This window comes from Phasianus colchicus, chromosome 7 (genome assembly GCF_987193195.1).
Source record: "Phasianus colchicus chromosome 7, bPhaCol1.hap1.1, whole genome shotgun sequence".
In the NCBI taxonomy this organism is placed as follows: domain Eukaryota; kingdom Metazoa; phylum Chordata; class Aves; order Galliformes; family Phasianidae; genus Phasianus; species Phasianus colchicus.
The window spans coordinates 15,905,916-15,925,430 of record NC_143442.1 but is presented as its reverse complement, the minus strand read 5'-3'; the positions used below and the strand labels follow the sequence as shown (position 1 = coordinate 15,925,430).

The 19,515-nt window shown below is 36.2% G+C and overlaps 1 protein-coding gene across 3 annotated transcripts in view; it reads right to left on the bottom strand.

The window, feature by feature from the left end:
- PSMD14 (proteasome 26S subunit, non-ATPase 14) overlaps nucleotides 1-19,515 on the bottom strand; it is a 44,891-nt gene that overhangs the window by 20,832 nt on the left and 4,544 nt on the right. For 2 of the 3 annotated variants that reach the window (XM_031599558.2, XM_031599559.2), the window contains exons 2-6: nucleotides 18,998-19,078; nucleotides 16,181-16,232; nucleotides 2,481-2,552; nucleotides 2,024-2,143; nucleotides 834-904 (exon numbers count right to left, since the gene is read on the bottom strand). In XM_031599558.2, coding sequence (XP_031455418.1) covers nucleotides 834-904; nucleotides 2,024-2,143; nucleotides 2,481-2,552; nucleotides 16,181-16,228 — 311 coding nt within the window. In that variant the 5' untranslated portion in view covers nucleotides 16,229-16,232; nucleotides 18,998-19,078. Of the gene's footprint in view, nucleotides 1-833; nucleotides 905-2,023; nucleotides 2,144-2,480; nucleotides 2,553-15,287; nucleotides 15,361-16,180; nucleotides 16,233-18,997; nucleotides 19,079-19,515 lie in introns of those variants that run through there. The other variant, XM_031599560.2, reaches the window with a different exon arrangement.

Genomic DNA, 19,515 nt, shown 5'->3' with positions numbered 1-19,515 from the left:
TTGTGGAAAAAATACCGTTGGAAATACTTAAATTACTCACCATGGTATGGTGAAAACATGGACATGAATAAATCCAAAAAAAGAGTGTTATCATTAAGGGATGCACATTAGCAGAGGAAAATCATGCTTTCAGTTTTTCACCCTGTTACCACACCTTCCCTGAACCAGTTTTTACCCTTTCAGCACTTGAGTAAATATCTACTCTTTAACTCCTTGGCGTCGAGGGTTGAATTTTCACTGCAGAAAGTCCATTTCAGACACGGACAACGGAAACCAACAGTGGGAAAGGATTAAATATCAATTAAACCAGCAGTAGAACTAGGAACTCAGTCAAAAAGCAATTTGCACTGTTCTGTTCAGCTGCTGAGCCTTTTGCTAACATTAATTTTGAAGTTTTTCCCACAGTAAAAGAATTTGAGCAAGCAGGCGACAACTGTTGAGAGGTAGGAGTGAATAAAGATTCATTTAAATACTATGGTATTTTACCCAATTATTTTTCTTTTCATTAAAATTGCACGAAAGTAAGCTAAAACAATGCTTTTTTTTTGTTTTAACTGAAAAAGAAAATCAATCTTTTACTAAATTGAGCAGCATTCTAATCTTTTTGTGCAATAATCAAAGATGTAAGTTTAATGTGAGTGACAACCTCCTGACAATGGAAAGGCACAAGGTGAATTACATGCTATGCTACTCAGCCATTTTCTGGGACAATTATTTCTTTTCAAAAATTACAAACAGCTCTGTGTTCACTAATTTTGTAGAGAGCCAACTGTTTCTTCTAAACAATACACAGAATGTATTTATTATTCCCAGCTCTTCTCAGGGTGACTTACCTTCCTGTCTGTTTCAGCATATCCAACATTTTTGCTTGAAATACAGGATCAACTGCCTCCACACTGACACCCTAATGTAAAGGGAAACAACAATCACAGCAATTGCAGATAAAGTCATACTTCAAATCTTTTAACTTGTTACTTTTCACAAACAAAAATTTAACACAATCTCACTAGCATATGCTAAAGAAGTGAAACGATTACTTTAGAATACCTTTAAACATAAAATGCAGTTTTATAATATAAATGTATTTCAATGGAATTTTTAAAATGCTAAAGAGATTCTGAATTGCCACTTAGGTAATTTCTACTATGAGCAAACATGATTAAATAGGCACAAGGATTCATTTTTTCACCTTCTTTCTTTCCGTTCTGTAAACTTTGGCCTGTTGTTTCTCAAATTCAGCTCTAGAGATTTTTTTTGAAGATAAATAACAGCAGCCTTTTGATAATTCTACGTAACTGGCTACATAACTGGCTACATACTACTACACACAAAAAGGACAAAATAATTAAAATGCTTCATTTCACAGCTTTGAGCTACAAAGAGATCCGTGCATATTTTAAGAGCAATATCTTAAGTTACGCAAGAAAAGCATCATAAGCTCCAATTATGCTTTTTAAAATATCTGTCCATTGCATTAATATTCTTATTCAAAATTAAAACAAATATTTTTTTTCATGTCACAGTAATATCACTTAAGAGATGTGCCACTATAAGGTCTATCACAGAGATTAAGTTTGAAGCATATCCATAGCATTGTCACAATTAAGGGTATGATAAACTCCTAATCAAATCTTTACATTCTTTAATTCCTCCCTTGGCTCCTACTATGAGTTCTTGAAGTTATCAATTTATATATCTTGTAAGTGATGTTATAACCACATATTTATACATACACAAAGTGATCTTCATATTGATATACTCACCCACGTGTATATGAACAAGTCTTTTTTTTTTTTTTTTTTTTTACTGAAATCCATGAACACAAATGATCAAACAGCACCCAAGTATAATAAACTATCTAAAATGGTATCAATATGTGAATTACAGATTTTCACACTATACCAAATAGGTCGGCAGAGTTTGCTCAAATAAGGTTGCATGAATTGGTAAGAAAGGAAAAGCTTTTACAAATTATTTACTATACAGGAGAAGAAAGAAAAAAGTCTAACTACAAAGAACTCACCGTTCCAGACTGTGGCATAGCAAAAACATCAATCACTCTCACAGTGTAATCATCAACAAATTCCCCAAGCATCAGCCCCATAACTTCCATAGGGACACCAGCACGACCATGTTTCAACATCTGGAATGAAGATGACATGACATTGTTTAACTATGGAAGTTTAAGCAGTAGGAGGCTCAAGTTTGACCTGGGAGAGTTCTTGTAGATTTTCTTGCTCTATTGATAATTTGCAACTGGTAGCACTTTTGGAAACTGTAAGGCACTATACAAAGTAGTACAAATTAAGCCATAAGAAAGAGAAACAGTAAGTTTCTTATTCTGAATGTTTCACTCAGTGTTAAATACATTGTAAAAATCAGTCTGAACAGCATTAAGAAGCCCAAGGGCACAGAGCCTGGGGAGGTGCCAGGTGCTCAGCCTGCAGCACCACACGGAGCTGGAGCACAAACACACTTACTTTCAGCAGCGCCAGAGATGAGATATAAACCTGTTCCGCTGTGTCGACCGCAGGAGCATCTGTTGGTGGCCCCTATGAAAAGAATAAATCATCAAGTATTTTCCCCACTGTTGTTATGCTGCCATTTCTAAACCTTTTGTATTCTGCATTATGAAATTAAAGAAAAACGTGTAAGATCAGGAACTTGTGTGCAAGATGCAGATCTTACAAACAAACAAAAAAGCACACCCAAGCCCCCATCACATCTTTACAGAGCCTTCCGACACTAAACTACTTTGTAATAAAAGTCACTGAGCCCCCATCCTGCCTCCCCCAGCCCCAGATCAACACCACCCCAAAGAGCAATCTTATCAGAGACCATCACATACAAAGCTGGCAAGCACTGCACCGGCACAAACCTGTTACAAGCACCCAGGCTAACAGTCAGATAAGTTTCCATTAGTCAGCCTTGCTGCAATGCTAACCTTCGTCAGCTGTAAAATACGGCCAGTTCTCCAATTAACTATGTGTTTCTTACAGTGGTGTGAATGTAAATGCTGCTGGGCTAGCATGATTAACTGGCACCAACACAAACAGCAATTTCCCTTTGCTTCATCAGCTTTCTGCTAAAGAGGACTTGCAGATAAAGGCTAAGGGAGTACTTCGCAGATGCACTGGTAGAGCGAGAGAAAAAATGGACCTCCGATCCCTAGGTGGAAAGCTGTGAACAAAATACTTTGCTCTTTGCCTCATGAGTAGTTATTCAAAAATTAGCACAACTGTCCCAGGTGTGAATGATTGGTTGAAACGGGTTCTATATATTGCTGAAAATGAAAAACACAGGAGGCAGCAGTTTAACTGTCCCTTTCTTGAAGAGCAAGAGACATATTGCTCTTACATACAGAATTCCGTATCAGCTTACCTCATTACAGCCAATTAGCAGTACATTCATTACTTTGTTAACAAATTGCACGCATGCAGCAGATTTCCATTGAAAAGACAAAAGGTTACCTCTGCACCAAGTGACGCAGAACAAACTTGTGAAGGCTACAAAGCAACCACAGAGCAAGGGGAAGAAAGATGCTCCCCATTACATTAAGAGAGGAAAACAAATGTTTTGTAGATTTAGAACTTTGATTCTACACTTAGGAGCAATAGAACAGTTACAGTGAAAAAATCTACAAGTAGTTCATCAGAACGTGCCATGGGACCAGAGCACTAGAATCACTTGTCCCATAGCCATGACCAAACCACTTGGCTGGTGAAGCTTCAAATGCCCCACCATTTTCCAGAATTACATTTTTCCTCCAAATACATCATTTTACATTCTTAAGTGCATCTTTCTTGCTTCATTTAAAGCATCCTAGAAATTTTCTTCTTAGCACCTTGGAAATCACAAATACTGAGATTTCCATTTAACCACAGATAAGAAGAATAAGAAGAAAGCACAGGTGGAAAAAAAGCAACAAAACAACCACCAAACTTGAGTTTGATAACATTTTCCTCCTATGTATCCATGTCTATATATAGTATGAAGCTATTCTCTTTCGTTTTTCTATCTGTTTTAGACCAGAGAGAGTAAGAAGTGAATGCAGAAGTACAAATGCAGTGACCTTGGCTTTGTCTTCTGAAGAACCGTAACACCAATGCTGTGACATCACCACGTACATATTCATTTGTCCCAGATTTACCTTAACATTTCACTGCAAGCAAGCATCCCATTTCAATACCCATTATTAACTAAAGAATTGGGATTTTTGGAAAACTAATGTTCGGGTTTGACAAAACTCAGGAACTTTAACTGAAGTTTATTCTGCAGGTTATGATGTTTAAATTGGCTCTCCTGTGTGGACTCTCCATTGCCTGTTACGGAGGCAGATCACACTGACAACCTTCCAGCAGCTGAAGCATTAATCACAGCTTTGTCCCCTAGACAGACACCTGCATTCACAACTTGTAAGAGTTTAATTACTCTTCCTAACTTTTCCCTCTTTAAAATCTATTTAAAATCAGTCAGTAGAGCCAACACTGACAGCAAAGAGACAAAGACAAATATTATTACATTTTGTTTCTGTAATAAGACACCTAAAATATTGTTAGCTTAAGCAAAGGTAGGAACTAAATCTGGGCATTAGCCTATCAAGCTCGTTCTTATTCTTTCTCTTTCATCATTTCTGTACTACTTGGAGTTTTCAAATTGTTGTGGCAGTTATTTTTGTTTGTTCGTTTGTTTTTGTGCTGGTAACATTCCAGAAGTATTTAATGTCATTCTTGCTGTTGTTCCCTTCAGCATTCTGGACACTAAGTTTGAAAAACAGAAATCACTTTCTGATAAGTTCTCCTGCCCATACCCATAGCCAGTGATTCATCTTCAGCACAGGAAGTATTGTTAATACAAAAGGAAACACTCCACTGGTGTAAATCAACTTTGCCCCACATCCTTTTTTCCCCCTCATGTCTCTTAATCCTTGGCATTCACTAAGAATGATTTCGTACACTATGTGTGAGATTAGCTATACGTAAATAAAAGGATTACACTAAGGGTTAGCAGACAGCAATCATAAATTCACTGTTTCACTTTAAGCAAAGATCAGCTCCAACTCTTCTCATACAATTTATCCAACTTACTTGAACTCTTAAAAATTAGCTAATGGTAATATTCAATGCAAATATATTGTAGATTTATTGATAACCAATCTTCCTACATAATATAGCACATATCAGCTAAATATTTCCTTGATCATAGCTGTTTGTTTGGGAGATCTGACAATTTCCTTTTACTATGCTTTCCCGATAGATTACAATTCCAACCTAAATACGAGAAAATGAGACAACTTGTAGTGTATAACTTATTGTATGTATGAATCCTCAATCTATCACAAAAACAAAGACTAGAATATGAGCAAAAAATAAATTGCCCAAAGTTTTGAATTGATTCCTAAGTACTGATCCAGGAATTTTGAGGAAGAAGTGGGTTAAATCTTGCCCATAATTACTTTTGTAACAGATTTAATTCCCTTTTATTTTATACCATAGCAAAATGGAATACAAAACAGTACTGAAACACAATCGCCCATCAAGAGAAAAATATAAACCCATGTTTCATTAAAGATCCTTAGCACAAAGCTTTTAAGGATTTGACAAACAAAACTATCTGAATAAATCTTGAAAGATCCAAGTAGTTTACTGGGCTTTAAATGTCAATTGAAAGAAACAGCCATTTCGAAACAGGAACCATCTGACCATTTCCTTTTCTGAAAGAGACGACACTCTACAGGACAGTGCCAGGGTGGCAGTCGCAGCTGGACACCAGTTACTCAGCACATGGGAGCCACACAGGCACTACATGTTTAGAGACTTCTCTGGCTGGCTCTGCTCATCTTCCACAGAATTTTACACACTTCTTTCATGAAAGAAGGGAAGAAATAAGACAACATTATTAGCTGATCTCCACATGGAAGCAAAGTATTTTACACTGACCTCCACAACACGTACTGTTCTGTTATCACTGTTCATAAACTTCCCCACGTGCCGACTTTGCTTCACAAGGATGATGCTCCTTTGTTAGAGTACTGAGTTAATTTAACTGGTGTCAGAAATCCAAACAAGAAAGCTTTGCATCCGTAGCACAGAAGATCTGATGATATTTTTGGTTTCATTGTGGCAAAGGTCACAATGTTTCCCCATTACACTTCCAGGCTGTCCATCCTGCTGCAAAACAGCATACTGGCTTCTTTCTGCAGGCCCTCAACTTTATTAAGTAATTTACTGCAGAACTAGAACTTGGGGAACTGCAGGAAAACGCTATTTAGAAACGTCGGGGAATATTCAGCATTTTTAATCACTCCTGTATAAGCCAAATTATTAGAATTCAAAAACTGTTGAAAAAAATGAAAGAGTAAAATTATTATGCTACCTATTAAAAAACGATGTTCCTTCTGAAGCACCTATTAAAGTTGTGAGTCAGAGAAATGCCTGCCTAAAGGTCAGTCACACTGATCCAATCAAACTCTGGCTTTGCTTAGAATGGCAATTCTACCCAATGGGTAACGCTGTGTATAATTAAAATGCTTTTTATTTTTGGTGTGTCTAATATGACTTATAATTCAGAAGTAAACGCATTCAAATTATGAACAGATGATTATGCTGAAGTATTAAAATTATGCACGATATGCATAATTTTATTTCAAACAGTTAAAGGGATGATCCAATATAAAAAGCAGCCCTTTACTTGGGCAGCCCTTGTTGACGAAGTGTTAAAGGCATTTGCCATTCTAACAGGATAAAAACGAGTGTCTCAAAGTGTTACCTACTTGGGACTTTTAGCAAATTTGTTAACACTTTTAGGTATATTACTCCACCTTTCTCTTAGTGTGAACTGGTATCAATTATTTAGCCAATTTTATTATGTTATTAAAATACCTGCTGATTAAATGTGAACTAAAGTGTCATTTCAGAGCACTGCTCCTTATTTGTACTATTTTACATTTTTCCAGATAGGTATAAGAAGTGGACTCGATTAATTATGCTAGCAACTGAGAAATATTCTGCAAATGGAGACAGCTCCTATTGTCTAAATAAATCTTAAATACTGTTCCAGTGTCATGCTAATAGAACAAAGATGATTTTGAAATATAGCACAGCAGTTCCAACAAAGAAACTCGGTTTTACAGGGGCAACTGAAATAAAAAAGGCAGCGAAGTGAAGTGCTGTAGAGCAAATCCTATCTTTATTGTGTCAAACAGCATTGCTGTGTAAAATATATAAGAACCACAACCATCATTCCTTTTTTTCTTTCTTTTGCAATTGGAACAATTTAAACATGAACATAGAACACACAAGCGAACACTGACTGCTGTAGTGTTTATTCCTTCCCTAGTAAGGCAAGAAAGAACCTTTTAATAGTTTAATTTTGTGAGTATTAAACAACTAGTGTGAAAAACAAGCTGCATGTAAACTATTTCTACTGCCTCTGCTTCAATGACTAGCTGAGGCAACCTGTTATAGGAGGTGTTAATTGGCAATAGGAGTACAAGTCAGAAGCATGTTCCCCATCGTCCTAACCCAGCAAGGCTAGGTCATTAAAGTGGAAATGAATTCTTTCATGCCGACTTAACCCTTTCAGTACATATTTGCAGCTGTTATAACTCAAGACAATTGAGAAAGACAAAGTAAAACTTGCACTACTTTGGAATGTAAGTAAGTATTCACTAACCCTTTTCCTTTAGTCGTCTACTTCCTTCATAGTAACCATTTCAGATAATCACATTTGTTTTGAAGGTGGGAGAAAAGGGGCACTAGGGGTATAAATGCAATGACAACCATCATAAAATAATAATTAAGCATATTAAAGGATACATGTAAAGATCAGGCATTCAAAGTGAGCTTAGAGCTACTGTTTTCACTGAAGTAAATCCAGTAGTGAACATACAGCTCACTATAGAACGGAAGGAAAAGCACTATAGAATACACGCAAAAAAGACACAAAAGCCTGAGAAGTGAGTAGAGAGGTAGGGGTGATAATAAAAAAAAGACTTAAAAGCCACCCAAGCATTTCTGCTCTTCTCTACTTAGGCTATGTAGAGAAGAGGTGTAACCCGATATGTTGACATATACACTAAGAAAACCATACCTCTTTTTACACATTGCTAAACCTAAAAATCTTATCTAAATTATGACTGTGGAAGAGTTCTTCTGTACTGGGGCAATACACTTCAAAACAAACAACTGGAGTTCAATCATGGGGAGTGACAAAGTGAATAAGTCACCAACTGGACCTCAATGGTTTAATAGCGTGGTCATGACAAACACCAGAAGCAATGCATTTTATTCCCCATAGCACAGACAATCAGTCATGATAGAGCAAATGATCTTATTCATAAAAAAAATAAAATCCTATAGCTGATTTGCACTGTAAATCACACACTAATTAGTAGGAATTTAAAATTTTATTGCAGTTCTCCAGCTAGTACACACAATTTTACAGTTAGTTCCACATCAACAGGATTGTATTTTGAAGCAAGCATTATGTCTAAACAGTTTGTATGTTTAGGCCCATTTTTATACCAATTATAATCAAGCATACATAACAGACCACAAAATACCATAAGCCTCAACAAACAGCCTAGATTTCTGAAAGGATCACATTGTCTTGTTACACCATATGTCAGATGAAATAAAAATTACAGTAATATGTTTAGTTTGAGTCTTGTAGACTCCAAAATGGAGTAGGGATGCTAGGGAAATATTATGGCATCAATCGTTACTTTAAATTAAAAATATCTTTGTGAAAAACTTTAACAGGCTGGATTAAAGAAAACTGCCTCAGTATGTTTAACAAAATCCTGTCTCCTACCAAAAAAAAAATCATCCAGGTTCACATTTTCAGCAGAGCTCAACAAAACAATATAGATGGATTTGAAACATTCAACATTTCCCACCTTCCTCCTCTTCAAAAGCCGAAGTTACAGAACACAGAACTTTGTATAGCAGTTGGCTCAATGGGTTGGGATCATCAGTTTGCAAACACCTCCTCAGCAGAGCCAGAATTTTACTACCTCTTTGTTTGTTTTAAATTAAACAGAACTCCCAACAGAGAACATGGCCAAAATTTTAGTTTTGTGTATATAAAGGAATCATCCAACAAAATTTAGCTTATGTTTCTAGCCTGTCCATTCACAAAATTCGAGTAGAAAACAGAACCCTCAGTGATATCCCTTGCATAACTAACAATTGCACAGAAGCACAGCAATCCATCTAGAAGGGCAACGCAAGATCTCCCACATACAGTCACAATGTCTAAAATACTCAAAATTACTTTCTGTTGTTTTTACCAACAACAATGCTACTGTTTCTGACGTTCCCATAGGAAATATCATTTGAGGCGGAGGCTTACAGCTTAGCAAGAGAAAACATATTTAGCAGAATTTAGCAGTGATACGGTGCCAGTTTAGTTTATTTTGAGATAAGGTAAGCTTAGTTTTGCTACACTGTACTTCGTATAAAGAGACTTGTTCTAATTATTCATTTAGTTAGTCTAATACTTTTATAAGAAATATATATTACTCAATATTTAAATGTATCAGAAATATACTGATATTTACATATTTGATGCAAATTGCAATATTCTCATTTTTGTTACACTACTAATACAGCTGTAGCACAAAGTGGCTGCTTATATTTAACTATTTAAAATTCGTTGAAGCACACAGAAAAGCATGAGAAGGTATGCTGCATCACTGCATTAACCACAGATCGCAGAAATCCATATGAATAGGGTAACAAAGCAAATATCGTTCTGTGTGTGTACATATGTTTTTGAGAGGAACTACTGCTCTTTACAGCTTGAAACTATAGGGGAAAGAAAGAGAAAAATTCAAAAAATACTATATGTTGGTTTCACTCCAGAATAAAACTAAGACTAACTTGTTATCTCTTCCTACCAATACATAAACCACTGAGGTTTAGAAATGAGACACTGAAGGAATTAGGATTTGTGAATTTTTCTCTTCCTCCAGAAAGCTGTGTTCAAAGCTACACGTGATGCTGTCTTATTCTAAACAACTGTGTCAAGCAGTTCAGGCAGCCCTCTGTGGGCCCTGCCTAAGGTCACCCTAAAGCACACCAAAACCCACCAATACTAATACACAAAGAACACCTCTAACATACGGTCCTAGTAAAATCTGAAGAGAAGCCTTCATCACCACAGGAAGAAAACAGGCCATTGCTCAAATGGCACTGTTTAAATGGCTGCACGGTAGCACTGCAACTTATTATTCAATAGCACAGCATTTCAGATAAGGAAACAATTTTGATCACTATATGGGAGCTGTTTTTTGCTTACAGAACAAAATGTTACAAGTGAACAAGCATAATGACAGAGGCACAAAGATGACTGCTCTTGTTTAGTCTTTTTTCCCCATTTTCTCATTATGACTACACTCATTTCTTTGCCCAAGTTTCCTTTGTCTCTTCTATGGAAAGTCAGCTGGACTACGCTGGCAATTAAGTTGAGGAGAGAGAAGCTAATTGCCTAATTATTAGAAATAAAGAAGTTTAAAATCTGAGGCCAAGAGTAGACAGCTAAAAATGGTCTCCAAAGCTTAAAGGAAAATAGTAGATCACAGGAAGCTGATAATGCTCAGGCACAACCCACTAGCTTTGTTATTTTTAGTAAAGCATGACTGTAAAGTGGCACTTTAAGGCATGTTTTACACCACGAAGAAAGTACTGTGGGCAAGTTCCCATAGGCTTAGACAATTGTATGACAGTTCCCGAAGTGACTCCAGAATGCCCCCATACCCCTGCCCCCATTAGCACTGTTGGATATAAATAATGTTACAATTACTCAACTATATTTCAAATGTAGGCAAACTGTATCAGCTTTTAGCAATCCCCAGCAACTTTCAAGTAAGCCTACGCTATCCATGAGGCTGGCAACTTCTGATATAAGCAGATCTGGGCCACACTGGTGCCTTAAATATGACACGCAACTTTTACTGCTTTAACAAAGGACTGCTCAACCAATTAATGCAACAAGATACTCAGCTTAGTCAATTCAAGTAAAATAGCATGGTTTACTCTGTCGTAGGTGCTTTTTTCCCCTCCTGAAAATGGTCATCTATATAAAACACATAACAAGCACACATATCTGCCTGAGCGAGGAGGGACCAGCTGACATCCAGAGATCTTTTCAATCTTAACCATGCTGTGATTTTAGATATGAAAGCTGAGAATTTCTGTAGGAGATACTGCATGCCATTAAGTTTTTCAAAATTTTTATAGGAATTGATGTTGGATGGTTTTCAGTGGACGACTACTGTTTGTCACTGAGAAAATGTTAAAGCTTGCTGCTCTTTAAAAGGGTTGATATCTTCTGGGGAAATTAGTAAAATTGGAAGAAGTTACACAAGCTGTATTTTACTCCTCCTTCCTCTCCCCCCATAAGCTGGGATGTATATTAACTATATTAGCAAAAAAACCATTCTGAGTACTTGGAAACTTCAGTGGAAAATGTCACACAAACAGTGGCACAGTAATGATGCGTAACTTCCAGAGCTGTAGATTCAGACTTTTTCCTCTTGAACAGTACTCTCAGAAGGAATATCAGGATTTTGAAATGCATGGGAAACAGAGAGTTGTGTGCCATTACAATTCAGGCCACAATGTTTATACACCCAGGGGACACAGGAATGAGAAAGTCACTGAGGTGTAGCAGATACCAAAAACTACGAGAAATGCTCCATGCCTTTTGAAGAAAACAAAAAACAAAAAACAAACAAAAAAAAAAAAAAAACCAGACAAAACAAGCCAGTTCCTTACATTAAAGGCAACAGCATTCAGTAGACACACTGGTATCCTTCAAACTAAGAACAAGCTGTTTCAAAAAGCAATTAACTAAAATAATGTTCAATAAGTTGCCTTATTACACAAGGGGATATTAGCATGCAGATTAGCCAGCTAGAACATGCCATTTAAAGACACATCAGTTTATTCCAATTAAGTAACTCAAGAAAACCTGCATTTAATTGATAATTGGAAATGAGTTAATGTGAGCCTGACCCTCCTTTGTCTGCCAGCTCACCAACTCTTATTCTGAAGCCTTGCAGAAAACCAAACCAGTAGTGCTCTTTTCTAATAACCATCCTGGCTACATTAGCAGATGAAACAGAACTTTGTATCAGTGGCAGGTCTCCCAAGTTCCCACGGTGCCATAGATTCACTCAATGGGATCAGTATGTTCTGAAAACCCATGATAATATGAGGGAAAAGGTTCCACCAAATCAAACACTGCAATGCTTTAAACCTCATAATCAAAGTGACAGTTTTCAAGTGCCATTTACAATGCCCTAATCTGGAAACATCCCAGCTAACCCATCTGATCAACTATTTCACAGATGGAAGCACTTGATGGCTAATTGGCAAGTCCATTATTCAAATAAAATAGCTATCTGCACTTCTATTTTCTATATTCCACATCAAGGTGTAAACATTCCTTGTAAGACACAGGTCACTCCTCTCTGCCTTCCATCCCATTTTTATATTCCCTCCTCCCCCCACCATCAAATATGCTAATTCAGAAATACAGAAATAATTTTATTTTCCATTTAATGCACTAGAACATTTGTATGCACCAACACAACAATGTGAACCATTATTTTCAAAGATACGTTGAAAAATGAAAAACAATTTTTAGAAGTATTACTAATTTTCTGCTTCCTATCACACCTAGACAGAAATAGACCAGATGTGGTCACGTGGACAAGAACTTGCATAGCTTGGGTTACTCTTCTGGTAGTCTTGGGCAAACAGCTCTGCTCTCTTCATTTACTCACACTCTCAGTCAACATCCAGTAGGATTGCCTAATAGAGACATATGTGGAACTCATTTCACTAGCAAACAATAGCTCAGCATACAAAATGAAGAGGAGTGTTGCTCCAAATTCCTGCCTGCTGCTTAAGAAGAATGCTTTCACGTACCCCACAAAGCCTGTTGATTTGTCTGCAGCAAATGTACAACGCAGAACCAAGTACTAAGTCACCAGTGAAATACAGTGGTGGGCAGTATTTCAGGGGAAACAACAGGGAGATGGAAATGAACGAACCAGAAAAGGGGAGAAAAAAAAAACCATGACAAAGCAAAGACGCAGGAAGAGAACACATACAAGAAGAGAAAAACAAAGGTATTTCCAAAATCTGAACTCCCATGATCAACAGAAGAAAAATGAAAGGAATAATAAGTATCATACCCCTTTCTAACTGTTCCCCCACATCTTTTTAAAACCCCTCAACCACTCACTCTTTTCGGTGTCCACAAGCAGAAATTCAAATGCTGACACTACCAGGCAGCTGGGAACCAAACTGTGCACAAAGAACTGCTTCAAAGAAGGTCTTACTTATCGTGCCAAGGTCAAAACTAACATGGTATCTTCTCATACAAGGAACACAAAGTTAATGACTAAGTTTACTGCCAGACAGAAAACACTGTGAATTGCTTATGTGATGCCAAAGCATCTTCATTCCTCTTTTCTTCTTTTAAGAACACAGTCCTTGTCAATCTATGATTAATAAAGAAAGAAACTGTTCATAAGATGTCTAAACCATAAGTCACTGGATGGAAAACACAGTTAAAATATGCATGTGATTATTCTTACAGTGATGTTATCTTTCTCAGATATTTAGCAGCCACATGAAGACATATATGGTCATTGGTATTTAGCACTGACATCTCTGGACAATTCAATATTGAAAGCAAATAATTTGCCTTCAAATAACAACTCAATAATAAGTTGATAAAGCAAGCAGTAAATAGAGAAAAAAAATGGATTTGCTAGAAGTAGTTCCCAAGTAGAATACAAGACATCTAAAGACTTCCGAAAAGAAAGATGTAAAAACAAATCCAACTAGCTGCAGGGATAGCATCTCGGAGTTTAGAAGTAATGTGGAAAGCAAATAATATAATACAGGTGGTATTAGAAGGGTGAGAGACAAGTGCTGTTGAAGAAACTAAGGCAAGTCAGTGAAAAAGAATTCCATGGTAGAGATCAAACAGTAACTGTGCTTACCAGGCATTTGCTGATACTCAAGTATTTGTTAAAAAGCAAATCAAATCGACTATTAACTGATCTTACTTGATACAGTTCTCCTGCTAAGAAATCAAACCTTTAGCTAAAAGAAAAAAAAAAAATTGCTGAATTGACTTAGATGGCATTCCTTTGAAAGTGCTTCTTTTTCATAAGTCTCTACACACAGATGTTTCTTGCACAATTCCAACAGGTAGTTTTACTACGTTCAACCTTAAAAGCAAAACCTCCAAGGAAAAACAAAAAAATACAATTGTTTAGTACACTATAGGGCAACCCACTAGTAGTAACTGTTTATCCTATAGTGGGACAATAAATGCCCAACTTCTTTCTTCCACCTGATTCACTCTCAATTCTGTCTCAGTCAACACTCAGAACAGAAGCGATCTTGGAATGTCCATCAAAACACCATATTCTAAGGACACAAGATTATTCTGGTTAAATATCCTTCCCACTTCTTCAGTAAGCCAAAGACTACAAAAGTAGCCAAGATATTCAGTGCAAGCAGCAACTTGCATAAAGAGCAATTCAGTTTTCCACTTTCTTTTCAATCCAACACATTCTCATCAATTCATTTAAGAGACAATTCCATATTTAAACAAACAGAGCAGCTTTGCAGGCCAAAGCTGCCAGAGGAGTTCATCAAGCTTCTTTTGACTGTTATGTTCTATTGTCTGCTGTAGTTCCCTATCAAGCCTTAAATTATAGCTGAGAAATTCAGAAAACACCCGAGAAAGTTAACTGTAAATTTGAAAAACAGCTTTGATACGCGTCAAGTTCAGAGAGGACCAAGAAGTGAAAGCTTGAGTGATTAGACTGCGCAGATGTTAAAAAACTGAAGAGTCATGAAGCAGGCTGGCAGCTCGGAGGAACAAGAGAAATAACTGCTTAAGAAAGTGAAACTAAAAATAACTGAGGACTGCTTGAAGATTCACTAAGAGAGTGTGAATAGAATTTTAGCTATAAAAAGGAAAAAAAATATTCATAAAAAGTTGCAGCTAATTTATACCTAGAGGCTGTAATCACTTTAGAATATGCACCAAATGCTTCAGTATTAGACCACCGGACACAAACACGCCACATACAACCAAAAGAAGCTATAGGTTTCATAATCTCAATCATTCCAGAAGCAAACACACACACCACAAAGGTTAAGACAAACAGAATTGATTCCTCCCAGAGCACAACAGCCTGGATTCCAGGCTTAGAACAGAGGCACAAGAGGAGAGAAGGAAAAGGCCTTTACTGTGTACAGCTGAAACCAATGGAATCATGGAGTCCCATCCTGTCTATAAGGAAAGGATTCTTCTTAGAAACCTGTATGGGAACTGCTGAGTCACGGCCTGAACCTCTGATTAATCACCTGAGGTGAGCAATGAGTCAGCCCTGGGAGCACAGGTGAAAGCAATTCACCTGTGCTGCAGGAAGGGGTGGAGCCTGGCTCCACCTCTCCTAGACCCATTTAAGAGCTGACTACCAGTGGGGAAGGTTCTTTCTCTCTTTGGAAGATTCACTCCACTGGTCTTTCCTGAGCAAGCCCACGACATGGGTAAGCCTCCTATTTATTCTCTTTGTCTCGCTGTGCCTAACTCTTGCTTATTTCGTTATTATAGCATCTTAATATTATTTGATTATATAATGCTCCTTTATGTAATTTTCATTGATTATACAAAACCTCAGACAAATAAGTTCTTTTCCTTCTCCCCCTACATAGTTCATGCCTACCACAACCTCATTTAAGAAGTGAATTATTTATTTTACAAAGAAGCAAATGGAAACACTCAGTCACTTAGAGCAATAGTAATACTCTGAAAACCCCTATTATTGGAAATTCATTTTGAATTTTGTTTCTGATTTCCATGGCTTTTGAATTCAAACTAGAACTGTTCAAACACTAAATTAAAGGTTAATAAACATTCCGTGAAACCACAGTGCCAAACAAGTGTTCACACCAACAAAAGCAGTCAGACTGTAACAACCAATGATTTGCATACACAAAGCATCTCTGAAGTCAGATATTATTCCTATGAACTCTTTTTTTTGGAGGGGGGGGGTGTTTAATTAAAAAAATAATTAAAGACATATTCCAGTAACTGATTAATATAAAAAAGAGAAGATGTTGACAAGCTATATACTAACCTGTCCCAGGCCAGGCATACCTCCTCCAAGTCGCAGAAGTCTATCCATATTTCTAGAGAAACAGAAACAAAGGAAAAAAATGTTCCCAGGCTCTGAAGTGTTTACTAAATTGCTATCTATATAATTCACCTTCAGTCACTCAGTATGTCAAAAATATTGGTGGTAATTACAACACAACATCAGACTTCCTGTTAATTAACACCACATATTAATTCAAGAAGCTGTCTTCCATGCTAATTAACAGACCTTGTTTTATTGCTTTGGTTTTGGGTTATCCCCATTTCTGAAGATGAGTACTCTTGTCAACTTCTCAAAACTTTCCTATCATTCAATTAACTGCAGGAGTTTTGTTGCTTAAGAACAGCACCTACATCCAGGAAGTTCCTAAAACTTAAGACATACATGCAAGCTTAGTCTAATTTGTTCAAAAAGCATCAATAAAAATGTGAAAGTAAGGATTTTAGCATCCTCATTAGTAAGTTCTGCGCTAATTAACTTACAGCTTGTCAGTTACCATCAAAACTACATGTGAAAGACAGTGAGCAGATTATGGATCTCTGAATTAGCATCAAAAGCTTTTTTTTAATGAACTCATTATACTAAAAGAAATACTGTAAAGTAAACATTTAGTGTGTATATAGTTAGAACACTAGTGACAGTGCAGTCACTTAATACATTTCCAGCGTTGCATGTGGCATTGCTTCAGTGCAAGATTATTCCAATCAATGCAACCAACTTGTTACTGTCTTGGAGAGAAAAAAGTCATTTTTATGCTGCAGATTTTCAAGGATTGATCTCTAGGAATGAGAAATGCCAAGGTGTCCAACTAAAGAATTGAACAGATGCTTATTACTCTGCAGTTTATTCACTTAATATTGCTGAAAAGCAATTTAATCTTTCATCCTCATCATCTAAGTAAGAATTCTATTCCAGATGTAACAGTACTTTAACCTGCTTGACTCATTCAGTTTCTTACTAAAATGAAACAAGATATACTGAATATTATTTTTAAAACAATTGCCTTCAGTTGTTTCAGTATTTACAATTCCAAGTCTCACAGAAATTAGTAAATTGTACTGGCTTATTTTAATTGTAAAATAGAAGGGATGTAGTGAAGAATCAGAAGCTTTAATCCAATACAACAAAGCCTGTAAAGTGATATGAGAGTATTCAGGAAAAATCAGTAGTGGTATTTCCAAACTACATTCATCCTCAAAACAGATGTTACATCACATATATCAGAACTATACGTAGTCTGAAATTATGTACATTAAAAATATAAAAGTCCTTATATGAAGGAATTAGGATACTTATCTTCTGAAATGTGCTACTATTTGTACTGATTAAATACTAGCAGGCTTTATTTCAGTTTAAAACAAATATTTCAAGCTTCTAGTAATGCTTTTAGATCCTATAGCAAGGAATTTTTAATTCCTGTTGTAGCTACGTCCATCCATCCATTTCAAACAACAACACCTAAGGCACAGATCAATAACAAGCTATTTGCTAATCTCACTCTAGTTCAGTGTTTGTAGGACATGCTTCCAGGGCAAGCAAACCTTACAACTGCAGCCTCAGCCACCAGTAAATGCTTTCTTAAAATCACCTCAGCACTACGTGAATTAAAAAGAAATTTATTGAAAGGTTAGAGCTGTCTCTTCAGGTAGCCAATGAAAGCAGTTTCTTTACTATGGGCAAAAGTCAAACACAGTTTGGGACAAAGGGGTGTATACACTACAACAAACTGCAAATCAAGAATTTTGATTGAAAGGTGAAGTTCCTGTTTAAAGCAATTATGTGAGTAAATCGTAAATGGCTTCTAAGAAACACCCATGAGTATCAATTAAAGCCAAATGTCTCTATCTAGGATAGACAAGCCTAGAAACTAAAGCCCAAACAACTATTCATCTTTATGACATTGAGAATGGCTCAAGAGTGGCAAAAAGTAGAGGTAAGGTATTAAAAATAGAGTTTTAATCAATCATGATTGTGTGCTTATTTTGAGAAATGTCTCTATAATCAGTAATCATAAAATACATTGGAAGCTTTTCCTGTAAGCTGTAGAGGTGTTTTACCCACCTGTATTTAAGAAATAATATTGGATAACAAATTTTATACCTCCTTACCTTTTGCTTTAGCAAGTGATATACAACAGGTATTACCAGCTTATTAATGTTTTATGTATAGTATTTATTCTAGTTTCAAAACCAACAGAATATCTTAAATGTTAAAGTAGGAATTATGCAAGAACATTATTTAATACAACAAAATGTGCTTATATACACTGAGATTAGAACAACTAGCTATACAAACTGTTTATTTATCAGTATATATATATACTGATATATATATTCCTAGGTTTTGGAACATCAAAAATCCCATTTACTTATGAAACTGTAAAGATATAACATACTATAGCTAAACTGAAGATGTTCAGATTCTCGAGGCAGCAGCACACGCAGAATTTCCAAAAACAAATTCTAGGTGCTACATAAATCATTTCACTAGTTCCATAGACTGACTCTGCTTAGAGCTTTGGCAATATTTTCCTTTCTTGTTTGCAAGTGAAAATGCTTTAGTAGGTTAGAACATAGTTAGTCATTCATAAATACAAACATCTGAACAATTTATATATACCATCCAAATTTTAAAAAGTTGTTAATCCATCATGCCCAAATATTATTTCAGCAATTATTTCACTCTGAGCAATTTTATATTTTATTAATATATTAAAAATACTTTTTAAAACTAAAGCAACATTTTAGACCCTAACTCAGATAACTTTAGGTTTACAAACAAAAAATCTGCATTTCTAACCTGGTGCTCAACAAGAGGTGATTGCAGAACAAACTCAGCAGCAACTCCCACAGTTGGATTATGAAGATGTCAGTTTCTTTCCTACAAAGGAAAAAAGGAGGAGAAGGAGAGAAAAAATAGTAAAATTAGAAACAGTAGCATATGTAACCAGAAATGTTGCACTGACGTTCTCTGAAAGGATAAAGCATCACTTCAGAATATCCAAAAGAATTCTTTTTTAGAAGTTTTATTTCCATGAAATTTCTGAAGGGTATGTGTGCCATGTGCAACCCATACCTCTGCAACACAGGAAGAAGGTTAAGAATAAAAGGATATGTGTAACATTATTAAGTGCTTCAAAGAGAAGCCACTTACAATTTCGCATTCATACCACCTTAACAGTTTCACAAATCCTACCAAGTCTGTGTTAACAATTTAAAGCTAATGAATAATTTCTGGTGTTGCTAGAATGAAAGTACAGCCCCTCGTTACTATTTGAGAAGAACTGTGCTATATGGAGCTCTTGGTGTGACCAAGTA